Source organism: Lynx rufus, unplaced genomic scaffold (assembly GCF_022079265.1).
Source record: "Lynx rufus isolate CCGP_SWC_20201006 ecotype Redwood Valley unplaced genomic scaffold, mLynRuf1.p SCAF_4, whole genome shotgun sequence".
Classification (NCBI taxonomy): Eukaryota; Metazoa; Chordata; class Mammalia; order Carnivora; family Felidae; genus Lynx; species Lynx rufus.
Genome location: NW_025814856.1, coordinates 71,531,127 through 71,546,444, shown reverse-complemented (window position 1 = coordinate 71,546,444; position 15,318 = coordinate 71,531,127). Strand labels below are relative to the sequence as shown.

At 41.1% G+C, this 15,318-nt stretch overlaps 1 protein-coding gene across 1 annotated transcript in view; it reads left to right on the top strand.

Moving 5' to 3' along the window:
• Window positions 1–15,318, top strand: part of HECW1 (HECT, C2 and WW domain containing E3 ubiquitin protein ligase 1) — a 240,934-nt gene that overhangs the window by 39,607 nt on the left and 186,009 nt on the right. The window contains exon 3 of the mRNA XM_047096449.1: window positions 5,401–5,495. Coding sequence (XP_046952405.1) covers window positions 5,401–5,495 — 95 coding nt within the window. The remainder of the gene's footprint in view (window positions 1–5,400; window positions 5,496–15,318) is intronic.

The window sequence follows — 15,318 nt, the reverse complement described above, 5'->3', positions numbered from 1 at the left end:
CCAGGTAAGCCAGCTCTGAGTGGGCATGCCTATCTGGAAACTTGGGAGCAAGGTGGCAGTGTCAGCAAAATTTGCACTGGGCTGCTGGCCTTATGCCAAATCCCCTGGGTTGGCTTGGGTTGTGAGGCTGGACAGGGCACATGGCAATGGCTGGGCATGGCTAGGCACTTTGGGGTGGCTGGATGAGGTGGACAGAAGCAGCTGTGCACCCAGCGACTGGACAGGTCATATACCTGGCTTTAACAAAATTTGCCCTGTTCCCGGGGCCAAAGCTAGCAAGCTTTGAGTGAGCGAGTCCTCAGGAGAACTCTTGGGTGTGGTGCACTGCTACCAGGTTACATAGCAAGTACAGCACCACTCCTTACCCCCACAGATGGCCTTGTGTTTATGCTGGGGGGCAGGGGAGGAAAATGACACCTGCCAACTTCTTCATTTTCAAAAAAATCACCCAACATACTCCAAAATCAGTATGAACAGGGCTGTCTCCCATTTGCCTCTGGTGCTGCATAAACTGCCATTTTTATGTTGCCCCTCTGTGTGCAGGCTGTTGTCTCTTTAAGGGCAGCAACCCAGCTGTCACTCACCCTCCTGGCTTGCCCAGTGCTGAGTCAGCTGACTTTTAACAGTCCAGGTTCCAAGTCCCACTGATTATACAAAGCCATGGAATTCAGCCCCTCTGGTTTTCCAAGCCAAATGTTATGGGGATTAGTCTTCCCCAGTGAGCTCCCTGGTGCAAGAATCCATGTCTCTGCCCTCTCTAAGTGTGCAGCTCCCTCCCTCCTGTGGGCGGCTTCCCTTCACCTTCCTGATCTTCCTAACCTTTCAAATGCAGCTTCTTCTCTATATTTAGTTGTGGAGTTTGTTGTGCCAGCCTTTGGGTCACTCTCTAGTTATTTACTTGTATGTGGATTATATCTAGTTGTAAACGTTGGATGGAGAGAGTTCAGGGTCCTGCTCCACCATCTTCCCAAGCTCTTTGAGTAGTTCTCTATCATAACTTTTAAACTTAACTGAATATTATACTCCTGCCAGGTCTACTACCATCATGGCATACTGATGTCTCAGATACTACAGAAGCCTTGCCAATCCCTCAAGAGTGGAGGCGGAAAAAGCCAACAATTTTCTTGTTTGCTTAAGTGATACTATGACTGAAGTAAAATAACCTGTACTTTCTGGATACATTCCCCCAAAATAAAAATTACATTTGCAAACATACGTATTTATACAGGCAGAAACATCAGTTTTACTCCACTTTGTGAAAGAGCTGGTACCCCTGCCCACATTGGAAAACAAATCATGTGCCAGGCAAAAGCAACCAAAATAGGGAGACTTACTTCAGGGCCACCATGGGCCTACGAGAGTTTAGGATGTAAACTTCATCTTCTGGAATGGCAAGAACACTGAGTGGAGCCTGGGTTGGATTTTGACCCCCTACTTAACCCATAGTTGGACACCCTATTGTAGGATATATCTGAACAACTATACAAGATAGTTCTGTGGATCATAAATGCTGATCTGGCTGGCACATTTGAGAAGAGTAACTTATATGTGCTGACCACCTCATGTATAGTAGGCCTCACACATTATTCCATTTTCTCTGTACAACAACCATATGTGAAACAACATATGCAACGTTGGCAATGACATCACTATTCTACATAAAGATTAAGGCTTGGAGAGTCTATGTAACTCTCTCTATTAATGACAGGTAAGTCAAGAATTGGACTTCTATCTATTTGATCCCACATTCCTTCTTTTTCTTTAGATTGCCTTCTTAAAGTTCTGTTACTACACACATAATTACTACAAATAAGCAATACAACTATTATAGCAGGGATTTCTGGTGTTAAAACTTTGAGATTTTTGAATGATTATTATTTTATCTAAAAAGAGTAGAGAAAGATGGAGCCACTGTTGGCTTCCTTAGATGAAGTATCTGACATAATAACCAACAGCTCTTTCATATTACTTGGCCTTTGAACCTTGATACTTTTCTCAAAAAAGAGCAATAAAAGTTAAAAATGTGCCCATTTCTTAGTCTATATTTGAGTCTATTTTAAAAGTCATGTGATATCAGGCCATGGAAAATTTGTGTTCTATATGAAGAATTAGGACCCATCAGGACACTATACCTGATCCTGTGTTAATAATAAGGCAGTAGAGTCAATTAAATGAAACTAACAGCTCATTAGTCATTTTTCAACAGGTCTTTTTGGAGGATCCCTACATTATATTGCACTGTAGATATAAAGATAAATAGTACGCAGTCTCCTTCTCCTGGAAAAACTTAGTGTGGGGTTAATCAAACAGATCAATTTAGTATAACTGTCACCAAAATCAGAGCGATGTAGCATAGAATTTGTAAGATGAAGTGATTTTTAAAAATCCATACAACAGGGGTGCCTGGTGGCTCAGTCAGTTAAATGTTTGACTCTTGATTACGGCTCAGGTCATGATCTCATGATTAATGAAATCGAGCCCTGCTTCAGACTCTGAACTGACAGTGCAGAGGCTGCTTGGGATTCTCTCTCTATCTCTCTCTGCCCCTCCCCCACTCATACTTTCTCTGTCTCTTAAAAATAAACAAATGAACCTTTTAAAAATCCATACAACACATCATTTATATATTATTGTGTGTGTTTTAACATTTGTGAGTGACTTCTCTTCACACTACATACCTAAAGAAGAAGAAATTTTACATAATTCAATTTCTTTCAACTTTGAGTAGAAAATCATTTTAAGCTATAGGATATATTTAGTTAGGTTAAATAAAAGGAAGATTCATTATTAATCAAGTTGCTAAATACTGGAACAGACAAAACACTTGCTTTAAAACAAGTTGTTTGGAAAACAAAAAAAAAAGCCTTTGCCAGCAGTTTAAGAAGATTAACATGCTTTGAAATTTTCCCTGAATTCTTGACACAAAATATGCACTAGTCTGTTCACCTAGCAATAGGATTCAATACAAGATTGTACATAATTTTACCGATCTTTTTTACTTAAGGGCATTGGGCTAATTTTGTTTGAAAAGGAAAGCTAGTGGTGCCTTTTCTGAATGCCTGTTATCTAAAATTTCATTGCGCCCAACTGTGCTTGAGGTGAGGCCAGTCACCCCTCCATGCTGATCTCACTGGCACCTACAAGCAGAGTACCTCACATTCTTTTTTTTTTTTTTTTTTCTTTTTTTTCAACGTTTATTTATTTTTGGGACAGAGAGAGACAGAGCATGAACAGGGGAGGGGCAGAGAGAGAGGGAGACACAGAATCGGAAACAGGCTCCAGGCTCTGAGCCATCAGCCCAGAGCCTGACGCGGGGCTCGAACTCACGGACCGCGAGATCGTGACCTGGCTGAAGTCGGACGCTTAACCGACTGCGCCACCCAGGCGCCCCAAGTACCTCACATTCTGAACTGCACTGGCCCAGTGGGGTTGTGTTGCTATATAGGCTCACTGCTTTATTCAGTGTTCCTCCATGATCCCTAACCTGCCTGTCAGGCTGAAGCAATAGTAGATCTGGGTGAGTATATCTAACAATGTGGGGACAACTGTGAGGTGCCTTGGAGAATATGGAACTAGGTTATAAGATTGTCCACCAAGAGCTTAAAAGGCAATTAACAATAATGCAACATGACTGCAGGGAAAGAATGACTCAGGAGGGAAATGGAAAGTATTGACATACCTAAAGTATGGACATATCCACTAAAAGGTGAGCACCCAGGTTTTATCCAGGCAACGGGAGGTCTTAGCAACTACAGTTCAATGAATAAAAAAAGAGTCAATACGTTGGCTAATCAAAATTTGATGAGGGGCACCCGGGTGGCTCAGTCGGTTAAGTATCTGACTTTGGCCCAGGTCGTGATCTCGCTGTCCATGAGTTTGAGCCCCGCGTTGGGCTCTGTGCTGACAGCTCAGAACCTGGAGCCTGCTTCAGATTTTATGTCTTCCTCTCCCTCTGCCCCTCTTTGCTCACACTCTGTCTCTGTCTCTCTCTCTATCTCAAAAAATAAACATTAAAAAACTTTTTTTTATTTGGTGAAAAATGTTTAATCTCACTACTAATCAAATACATGAAGTAAAAATGGACACTGTCTTAAACTCATATTTAATTGATAATGCTCAATATTGACAAGGTTCCCATGAAATAGTCAGAGCTACATTTTCTGGTGGAAGTGTAAAGTGCTTTTTGGAAAGCAGTTGGGCCACAAGAAGGGAGAATCCTTAAAATATTTACATCTTCTTGGGCACCTGTGTGGCTCAGTTGGGCTTCCAACTCTTAACTTAGGCTCAGGTCATGATCTCATGGTTCATGAGATCGAGCCCTGGGCTCCATGCTCAGTGTGGAGATTCTCTTTTTCTCTGCCCCTCCCCCACTTGTGTGCACACTTGTTCTCTCTCTCTCTAAAAAAAATTCACATCTTCTAAGGAAGAGTATGGTAGTATTCATCTTCTATGTCAAGAAGCCTTTCTATCTATCTATCTATCTATCTATCTATCTAGTTAGGTTTACAGATAACAGAAACCCCAAAATAACAATGGAAAACAACATAAATGTTATGTGCAAGGGAGGCTCCAAAACATGATACTTCAGCTGGACATTACTATCTAAAATAAAATTGAAATTCTGTCATTCAGGAGGAAAGGGAGAATGGGTGTTTGGGTAGGTAACCAGCAGGTTTTGCTCCCTTATCCTAGGGAGCAAAATTGAACTTCAACATAATTTTCAAAAAGTCGTTCATTTTTAGGGAAAAGCCCAAATTTCCAAAATTACAGGAATACTTACAAATTACAAATCGATTCAATGATTCTATAAAACAAAGAATGTTATCAACAAAGGTTTGATCATTAAACCTGTTTGTTTAATGTTAATTTTTAAAAATGCAGTTTTATTGCATTATGATTTTATGACATTACATATACTATTAAAATTTATACCCTCAATTTGCATAAAAACACTCAGAGAAGAAATTTTATACTTTTCTTCATTGAGTTTAAAACTAATAACTTCTGTAGTACCTGAGTGGCTCAGTCCATTAAGCGTCGGACTCTTGATCTCAGCTCAGGTCTTGATCTCAAGATTGTGAGTTCATACCCTGTATTGGACTCTGCAATGGGTGTGAAACCTACCTAAAATGAAATAAAACAAAACCAATCATCCATAATCAGATAGGATGGATGCTGAGAAGCTGAATATTGAATTTCACTTACAAAGAGTAATTTTTGCTGATACATTTTTAGAAAGACATCAGACCTGTCCATGGGTTGAACAAGTGTCATCAAGTGTGGCCTGCCTGGCTCATGGGAGGAGTTCAGTGGCAGTGTCCAGGGGTGTTCCTCTGGAGATGGTTATCTCTTCCTGGGTTATACCTGGCTTCTCAGTACCATTTGATTTTTGTCTTTCAGCCGAAACTAAGATCTGCTTCAAATACTACCATGGCGTGAGTGGAGCCCTGCGAGCCACCACCCCCAGTGTCACGGTCAAAAACTCTGCAGCTCCTGTAAGTCCCATCTCTTCCTCTTTGTCAGAGCTAACCCTGGTGCTTTTTCACTCCCATTTCACTCGTGTGTGTGTGTGTGTGTGTGTGTGAGTGTGTGTGTGTGTGTGTAATTATAGTGATAGATTATGATAGGTAGTTCGATAGAAATTATCCAAAGGTAAACTTATTAAAATCACACCACTTTTTGTTTGAGGAATGTTAAGCTTAGATAGATATTTCTAGTAGACTCATGCATAATGTCTGTGAGAAACAAGTGTTTCTTGGGAATACATTGTTTTTAATTCCTTGCGTTTAAGGATTTATATTTTCATATGTCTCGATTTCTTCTTAGGCCTATAAATAAATTTCTGGAATAACATTTATAATCTCAGATTGATTTTGAGCATAGAACGAGAAAATGGTAAGCCTCGAAAAGACTGGAATCTCTGGTCCTTTTTCCCTTTATATGAACGAGGAAAGTGCCTGAAGTGCCCAAGCAATGTACCTAAGCTCACACAGTTAGCTAGTTGCAGACCAGGGACTTAGGTCAAATCTTTTGTTTCTTACTCTCTGGTTTTTCTGAGTATTCTGAGAATAGCTGCCATTTTCTCCTAAATTACAGTCTAGTTTGTATCTCTGTGGTGCTTCTTTCCTTGGTTCTCAATACATCTACTTACAAGTGGCATTCCCTTTCCTTTTCACATGAATTAAAGATTACTCAGTGGAGGAGGCTAACCAAAAACCAGTAAGGACTTTGTTGGGGTGGTATAAGTAAAAAAAAAGTTTGTTTCTTCTATGTGAAAAAAGAGAGACCGAGAAAACTTGAAATGAAATATGAATTACCCAGAAAGAACTTTGCCTCCAAAGGACAACATTTCACTGTTTCACAAGTCAGTTCTTCAGTGTGCAGAAGATGAGTGAGTCGAGTGTGCCTCTGTTCAGGGAGGTGGTGCAGAGCTGGACACTGGCCAGGGAGGGGGGTCCCAGGACTCCTTGTCAGGGGATACACAGCAAGAGGGACGGTAGAAGGGGAGGGACCATCCGCACCTCTGACCCATTGTACCATCTTCCCCTACACTAACCAGGCAGATTGGAGGATGATATTGCCATATTACTGGGTAGAACAGGAAGGTAAGTATGGCAATTTGGGAAAGTATCCCCAGGTGCCACACCCTCCTCTCTGGGCCCATTGTGTGTGGGAAATCCTCAAAAGAAGGTGCCTGGGGAAGCGAAAGAGGCCCTGACACAGGCCTCCAGTTGTCAAGGCAGTAGAGTCAGCTACATCGAGGCAGTGAACCTAGAGCTGGGGCTGCACTGACCCAGAGGCGAGATGGGCAAAGCAGGGAGGCACAGAACACACAGCAGACCGAGAAGAAAAAAGAGGCTGGAAGTGGAGTCTGCTGACTCGGGAAAAACCTTTCAGATGCAGGCTTGGCTGCCTTTTGCCACAGCACAGCATGTCATGCAATTAGGCAGCTTCTTTCCGGATACACTGATTTCTCAGCCAGGATGGACTGTGCCCAGTGATGGACAAGCCTTTTTGGCTCAAGGCTGGAATGGGAGAAGAGCTCCTAATCTGCCTCTGCTCGGAGTACTACTGTGAGTGAGCTTGGCCAGCCCTTTAATCTTTAGGTAAGCCCTTTTTGGAGAAGGCTCTCTGGAGCATTTGGCTTCTCTGAACTCAGCCTACTGGAGACTCCAGCTGTAATCTGTTTCTCAGACCAATGCAAACTGCAATCACATCATCACAGAGATGTGCAGTATAAGCCTAAAAGAAAACAAGGTGCCAACTACCTGGAATACTGCCTGGATTGCACAGTAGACAAGTTTTACAAAATGGGATAAACCATCAACAAACAAGTCTTTCCAGGGGCTGCCGACAAGAAACAAGGATGATGTCTGAGAAGAGGAAACATCACGTGAGCTGCTTCAACCTGCTATTTGACAGAAAAGTTCAGGAGATTGCATTGATTCTGAGTCAGCCCTGACCTCATCTTTGTTATTTAACCTGTGCTACCATTGCCTGTACTTAAATATCAGACACCTTGGAATACTTGGACACGTTGCTGTCGTCCTGATGGCCATCTCCATAATGATTTTCTCACATAAATCAGTAGACACTTGAGTTGCCGCTTTTATATATATTCCACAGACAACTTTCGTTTCTCTTCTTAATCCCCACACATGTGAGCGCCCGATCATAAGGCCAAGTGATGCCAAGGACAGAGAGAAGTCCTCCCGCTGCTGTGCTGGACGTCCTTTGCGTTGGGAGCATGCATCTTCCTGCAGACAGTATTTTAACATGCAGATGGGTTTTATAATAGTTAACCTCATGGCTCTTACAGCACAGTGCACTCTTTAGAGGAGTTTCACTTGCCTTATTTTAGGTGATTCACAGCACATCTGTGAGACAGGTGGGAAGTGCCATTTTGGGTATATGACCCTTTGGCTATCTGATGATCGAGTTGGAATGAATCTCGGTTTAGTTACTCATACAATCTAGCAGCCTTCTGGATTAAATAAGTATTTACAGTCTGGTCTAAGGCCTTGTGCACACTGTTACTAAGGGGAAACGCTATTCAAGTTTTCCAAAATCATTTTGCCGATGAACTTTGAGTATCCATTTTTAAGTGAGATCTCTGGTGCTGCACTAATCTCTTATGAAAAGTTGGCTGTCAATGGCCGTTGTGTCATGCCCCAAGGGTCACTGAGTTAGTTGGTGACAAAACAGTATGCTGAAAGTAAAGTTTTTTGTAAAGGAGGAAAGATGTCAAATGCCCATCTAGTATATAATCAGTGCTTTGATGTTTTGAGCACAGAAGATTCTCAATATGTTTTCATTCTTTTTCTCATTTCCTCATTCCCCCTTATCCTTTGTCTTTGTCTCACTGAAAATTGTTGAAGTCCCAGTTATGTTTTTTAAAGTTTATTTATTTATTTGAGAGAGAGAGAGAGAGAGAACAGGGGAGGGGCAGGGAGAGAGGAAGAAAGAATCCCAAGCAGGCTCCACACTGTCAGCACAGAGCCCCATGTGGGGCTCGAACTCACGAACTGTGAGATCATGACCTGAGCCAAAACCAAGAGTCGGATGCTTAACCAACTGAGCCACCGAGGTGCCCCAAGGTCCCAGTTATGAAAAGAGGTTGTCACCTGTCTTTATCTTTCCAAGGCTCTTATTTATGTATTAGTCCTAACTGTTTATCAGAAACTATGATGAGTGAAGGGGTATAGAAATAATGAAATATAAGTCCTGACATCGAGAACTCATGGCTATTCCATGATGATTTATAAATACTGTTTGAAATGCCTGGTGCTGATGTATAAAAACCCACTAGGCTGGTGTATAGAGAAGGCAGTGAGAAGATGCCTGCAGCAGCTGGGAGAGCTTCCAGAGGAAGTGGCATGCGGGCAGCATGAATGGGATTTGCCAGGCCTGGGAGGGAGTAAGGCACTGGCAGAAGGAACGGCATGTGCAGAGGCATGTGGGGGTATGAGGTGCCTCAGGCCTAGCAGGGAACAAGACCTACTGTGTGTTAGGTCTGAAGAACATACACCTTACTTAATTTTCACCATACAGCACCCTGCACTTTGTTTCTCATACTGTTTGTATGTCATTGGGAGCACCTCGCATATGTTTTCTGTTTTATTCTATTTTCTGTAAAAAATTGTGCTCACAATAAGCTCTTTCTCTCAGCACTTTTGCTACTTTTCCCTTGTGCATTACAGTCTCTTTTATAAGCCTCATGATATTTTTTTTTCTCTCCCTCTTTATACATCGAAGGACATAAATCTCTCCATACCTACAAACTGCCAAAAGACAGGGAAGATAAATTGTCCTTAGCTCAGCACACTGGGAGTTTTGCAGCTTTTCCCTTCAGGTCTGTGCCTCCACAGTAGCTTTTCAATCTGCCTTTCCCTCTTTGTGGAACAAGTGGGCATCCTCTAAGGGGGACTGCTGGAGGGGAGAGAGCTCTCCCTCCACCTGCTGGGTTCTCTATGGGAGTGAGATTCTGATGCAGCTTGTAGCTCTTCTCGATGTATGTTCAGAGTCCTGAGCACACTGCTTGCCATGCCTACTTTCCAGGACTTTCCCTGAAGAGTGTTTGTGTTCCCTTGCACCCAGCAGTGTGGAGGCCTAGGGATTGTAGCCTCTGGATGCAGAAAATAAGTAGCTGTTGGAAGAATAACTGTGGCAGGATCAGGAGGCAGGGTACAGGGAGTTGGGGAAGGGCCACCAGAATGAGGGGCAGGCAGAGGACGTTATGCCCCCTTAACTGGGGCCTGCTGTAGATGGTTCCCAGGTTTACATTTAGACCAAGAATGTATTTTTTAAATGTTTATTCATTTATTTAGAAAGAGAGCATGTGCGGGCAGGAGAGGGGCAGAGAGAGGGAGGGAGAGAATCCCAAGCAGGCTCTGCACTGTTAGCACAGAGCCTGACATGGGGTTCAATCCCAGGACTGTGAGTTCATGACCTGAGCCTAAATCAAGAGTTGGACACTCAACCAACCGAGCCACCCAGGCACCCCGACCAAGAATGTATTTCTTACTCGGTCTTAATCAAAATTTTAATTTGTGGAAATTCCATCAGAATTTTGTTATTCTGGATTGTTCATATCCTTAATTCGCATTGCTATTGTCTAGCTACCTATTAGTGTTTTCAATGAGAGATTGGAAGTGAATATATCCATTTCTGCTCCTTCTTCTATCAGTGTTTTTAAAATTTTTATTTAATTTATTTTTTAAATTTATATCCCAGTTAGTTAGCATATAGTGCAACAATGATTTCAGAAGTAGATTCCTTAATGCCCCTTAACCCATTTAGTCCATTCCCCCTCTCACAACCCCTCCAGTAACTCTCCATATTTAAGAGTCTTTTATGTTTTTTCCCCTTCCCTGTTTTTATATTATTTTTGCTTCCCTTCCCTTATGTTCATCTCTTTAGTATCTTAAAGTCCTCCTATGAGTGAAGTCATATATTTGTATTTCTCTGACTGACCAATTTCACTTAGCATAATACCCTCTAGTTCCATCCACATAGTTACAAATGGCAAGATTTCATCCTTTTACATTGCTGAGTAATACTCCATTGTGCATATATACCACATCTTCTTTATCCACTCATCAATCGATGGACCTTTGGGCTCTTTCCATACTTTGGCTATTGTTGATAGTGCTTCTGTAAACATTGGGGTGCATGTGCCCCTTCAAAACAGCATACCTGTATCCCTTGGATAAATACCTAGTAGTGAAATTTCTGGGCCATAGAGTAGTTCTATTTTTAATTTTTTGAGGCACCTCCATACTGTTTTCCTGAGTGACTGCACCAGTTTGCATTCCCAACAGCAGTGCAAAAGAGATCCTCTTTCTTGCATCCTCACCAACATCTGTTGTCGCCTGAGTTGTTAATGTTAGCCATTGTGACAGGTGTGAGGTGGTATCTCATGATGGTTTTGATTTGTATTTCCCTGATGATGAGTGAAGTTGAGCATTTTTTCATGTGTTGGTTGGCCATCTGTATGTCTTCTTTGGAGAAGTGTCTATTCATGTCTTTTGCCCATTTCTTCACTGGATTATTTGTTTTTTGGGTGTTGAGTTTAATAAATTCTTTATAGATTTTGGATACTAACCCTTTATCTGATATGTCGTTTGCAAATATCTTCTCCCATTCCGTTGGTTGTCTTTTAGTTTTGCTGATTGTTTCCTTCACTGTGCAGAAGCTTTTTATTTTGATGATGTCCCAATAGTTCATTTTTGCTTTGGTTTCCCTTGCTTCTGGAGACATGTTAAGAAGTTGCTGCGGCCAAGGTCAAAGAGGTTTTTGCCTGCTTTCTCCTCAAGGATTTTGATGGCTTCCTGTCTTATGTTTAGGTCTTTCATCCATTTTGAGTTTATTTTTGTGTATGGTGTAAGAAAGTGGCCCAGGTTCATTTTTTCCGTGTCGCTGTAGAGGTTTCCCAGAACTACTTGCTGAAGAGACTCTTTCTTCCATTGGATATTCTTTCCTGCTTTATCAATGATTAGTTGGCCATACGTTTGTGGGTCCATTTCTCTCTTCTGTTCAATTGATCTGAGTGTCTATTCTTGTGCCAGTACCATACTGTCTTGATGATTACAGCTTTGTAATACAGCTTGAAGTCCGGGATTGTGATGCCTCCTGCTTTGGTTTTCTTTTTCAAGATTGCTTTGGCTATTCAAGGTCTTTTCTGGTTCCATACAAATTTTAGGATTGTTTTTTCTAGCTCTGTGAAGAATGCTGGTGTTATTTTGATAGAGGTTGCATTGAATATGTGCATTGCTATGGGTAGTACCGACATTTTAACAATATTTGTTCTTCCTATCCAGGAGCATGGAATCTTTTTCCATTTTTTTGTGTCTTCTTCAATTTCTTTCATAAGCTTTCTATAGTTTTCAGTGTATAGATTTTTCACCTCTTTGGTTAGATTTATTCCTAGGTATTTTATGGTTTTTTGTGCAACTGTAAATGGGATCGATTCCTTGATTTCTCTTTCTGTCACTTTATTGTTGGTGTATAGGAATGCAACCGATTTCTGTGCATTGGTTTTATGTCCTGCAACTTTGCTGAATTCATGAATCAATTCTAGCAGTTTTTTGGTGGAGTCTTTTGGGTTTTCCATATAGAGTATCATGTCATCTGCAAAGAGTGAAAGTTTGACCTCCTCTTGGCCGATTTGGATGCTTCTTATTTCTTTGTGTTGTCTGATTGCAGAGGCTAAGACTTCCAATAGTATGTTGAATAACAGCCCATTCATTCTTTAGTAGGATGATCTTTAGTCTCCAAGTATTTATTTTCTTTCCACATTTTTTCTTGTGGTTGATTTCAAGTTTTATAGTTTTGTGATCTGAAAATATGCACGGTATGATCTCGATCTTTCTGTGCTTGTTGAAGGCTGATTTGTGTCCCAGTATGTGACCTATTCTGGACAACATTCCATGTGGACTGGATAATAACATATATTCTGCTGCTTTAGGATGAAATGTTCTGAATATATCTGTTAAGTCCATCTGGTCCAGGGTCCAGTGTGTCATTCAAAGCCATTGTTTCCTTGTTGATTTTCTGTTTAGATGATCTGTCCATTGCTGTAAGTGGGGTGTGGAAGTCCTCTACTAGTATGGTATTATTATCAGTGAGTTTCTTTATGTTTGTGATTAATTGATTTATACATTAGGGTGTGCCACATTCAGAGCATAAATGTTTACAATTGTTAGGTCTTCTTGGTGGATAGACCCCTTAATTATGGTATAATGCCCTCCTTCATCTCTTGCTACAGTCTTTACTTTAAAGTCTAGATAGTCTGATATAAGTATGGCTACTCCAGCTTTCTTTTGTTGACCATTAGCATGATAGATGGTTCCATCCCTTTACTTTCAATCTGAAGGTGTCTTTAGGTCTAAAGTGGGTCTCTCATAAAGAACATATAGATGGATCTTACTTTCTTATCCATTCTGTTACCCTATGTCTTTTGATTGGAGCATTTAGTCCATTGATGTTTAGAGTGAATACTGAAAGATATGAGTTTATTGCCATTATGTTTCTTGTAGCGTTGGAGTTTCTGGTGGTGTTCTCTGGTCTTTCTAGTCTTTGTTGCTTTTGGTCTTCTTCTTCTTCTTCTTCTTCTTCTTCTTCTTCTTCTTCTTTTTCATCCGTTCTCCCCTCAGAGAGTCCCCCTTAAAATTTCCTGAAGGGCTGGTTTAGTGGTCACGAACTCCTTTAATTTTATTTGTCTGGGAAACTTTTGATCTCTCCTTCTATTTTGAATGAGAGCTTTGCTGGATGAAGAATTCTTGGCTGCATATTTTTCTGATTCAGCACATTGAACATATCCTGCCACTCCTTTCTGGCCTGTCAAGTTTCTGTGGATAGGTCTGCTGCAAACCTGATCTGTCTTCCCTTGTAGATTAAGGACTTTTTTCCCCCCTTGCTGCTTTCATGATTCTTTCCTTGCATGAGTATTTTGTGGATTTGACTATGATATGCCTTGTTGATTGTCCATTTTTGTTGAATCTTATTGGAGTCCTCTGTGCTTCCTGGATTTTTATGTCTGTGTCTTTCCCCAGGTTAGGAAAGTTTTTCACTATGATTTGCTCACATAACACTTCTACCCCTTTTTCTCTTTTTTCATCTTCTGGGACCCTATGATTCTGATGTTGTTCCTTTTTAATGAGTCACTGATTTCTCTAATTCTTAAATTGTGCTGTTTTGCCTTAGTCTCCCTTTTTTTTCTGCTTCATTATTCTCCATAAGTTTGTCTTCTGTATCACTGACTCACTGCTCTGCCTCATCCATCCTTGCCACTGTGGCATCCATTCGAGATTGCAGCTATTATAACATTTTTTATTTCATCCTGAGTAGTTTTTACTTCTTTATCCCCACAGAAAGGGATTCTAATCTATTTTCAACCCCAGCTAGTTCTCTTATTATCGTGATTCTAAATTCTGGTTCAGACATCTTGCTTGTATCTGTGTTGATTAAGTCCCTGACTGTCATTTCTTCCTGCTCTTTCTTTTGGGGTGAATTCCTTCATTTCATCAGTTTGAAGGAAGAAAAGGAATTAATAAGGTAAAAAAAATTAAAATTAAAAAATTAAAAACAACACATACAAAAAAAATCAAATAAATGATGCTAGATCCTAGGTGTGTTTTGGTCTGGTTATTGAAAGGAGCTTGATAGATTAGAGAAAAAAGGGGAGGGGGAGGAAAAAAAAGAAAAACAAGAAAAAACTTTAAAAAAGGAAAACACTTGAAAATTTCAGAAAATGAATACAGTGAAATAGAATAAAATGAAATGATGGAAACAAAATAGACTTTGAAAAATCTACAAAAAAGTAAAAAATATAGTACAAAAAATAAAGAAAAATATTGTTAATAAAAATTGAAAATACAAATAAATTTTTCTCTTTCTGTATTCAAGAAAAAGAAAAGAAATAAAAAGAAAAAAAGAAAATTGAATAGATGGATCAATGAACAGACTGAAATACGATTGGATTTACATCATTTTTCCCTAGAAGTCAAACTATGAAGCACTTTATAGTCCATAAACTAAGCAGGCCGAGAGATTTTTGGTGTTCCTGAAGAGCAAGATTGGCACAGTTGGGCGGGGCTTAGTGTAATGGCTCCATTCTCCACTAGATGGTGTTGTTTAGCTTACTGGGGTGGACTGTTGTATATGCACATGTGTAGGAGGGGTGAAAACGGCATCACCCAGCTACCCAGTCTCTAGTATCAGAACTCTGTGCTCTCCCCAACCAGCAATCCTGCACCTGTTCTTTGTCTCTGGCTTCCATCCACTCCCCACTTTTACACTGTCTGTGACCAAGCTGTCAGGTTGCCAGGTGGCACCTCCCTCCTGAGTTTTATCTCAGATGTGGCTGTATTTCCCAACCCCTCACTTCTGAGGGACTATAGCTTTGACCCACTCAGATCCTCTGGGGGATGGTCTCACCAAACAATGGCCAGGTGCCAGCTGCACCCAGGAATGTTTGCAGGACTGTGCTGCCACCAATGCCCAGAGACTGTGGCTGGGTGCCAGCTCACCCCAGAAAATGTTCACGCAATCGTATAGCAGCAGCATTTCAGGAAATGGAAAATCACAACACACATCTGGCACCAGACTTCACCCTTAACAACCTTGTTCCAACACCAGCAAATGTAGTTGTTCTTTGGAGTCTGCTGGGACTGGGTGGCCACACAGCTTCTACCAAATGTCCTTCCAGCAGTGGAACTGCTTCTCCTTGTGTGGCCTGTGGACCACCTGGACCCCACTCTGCTCCAGGGGATTCACCCTTCCCACCAGAGCACCACCAGATACTGAGCTACAGAGTTT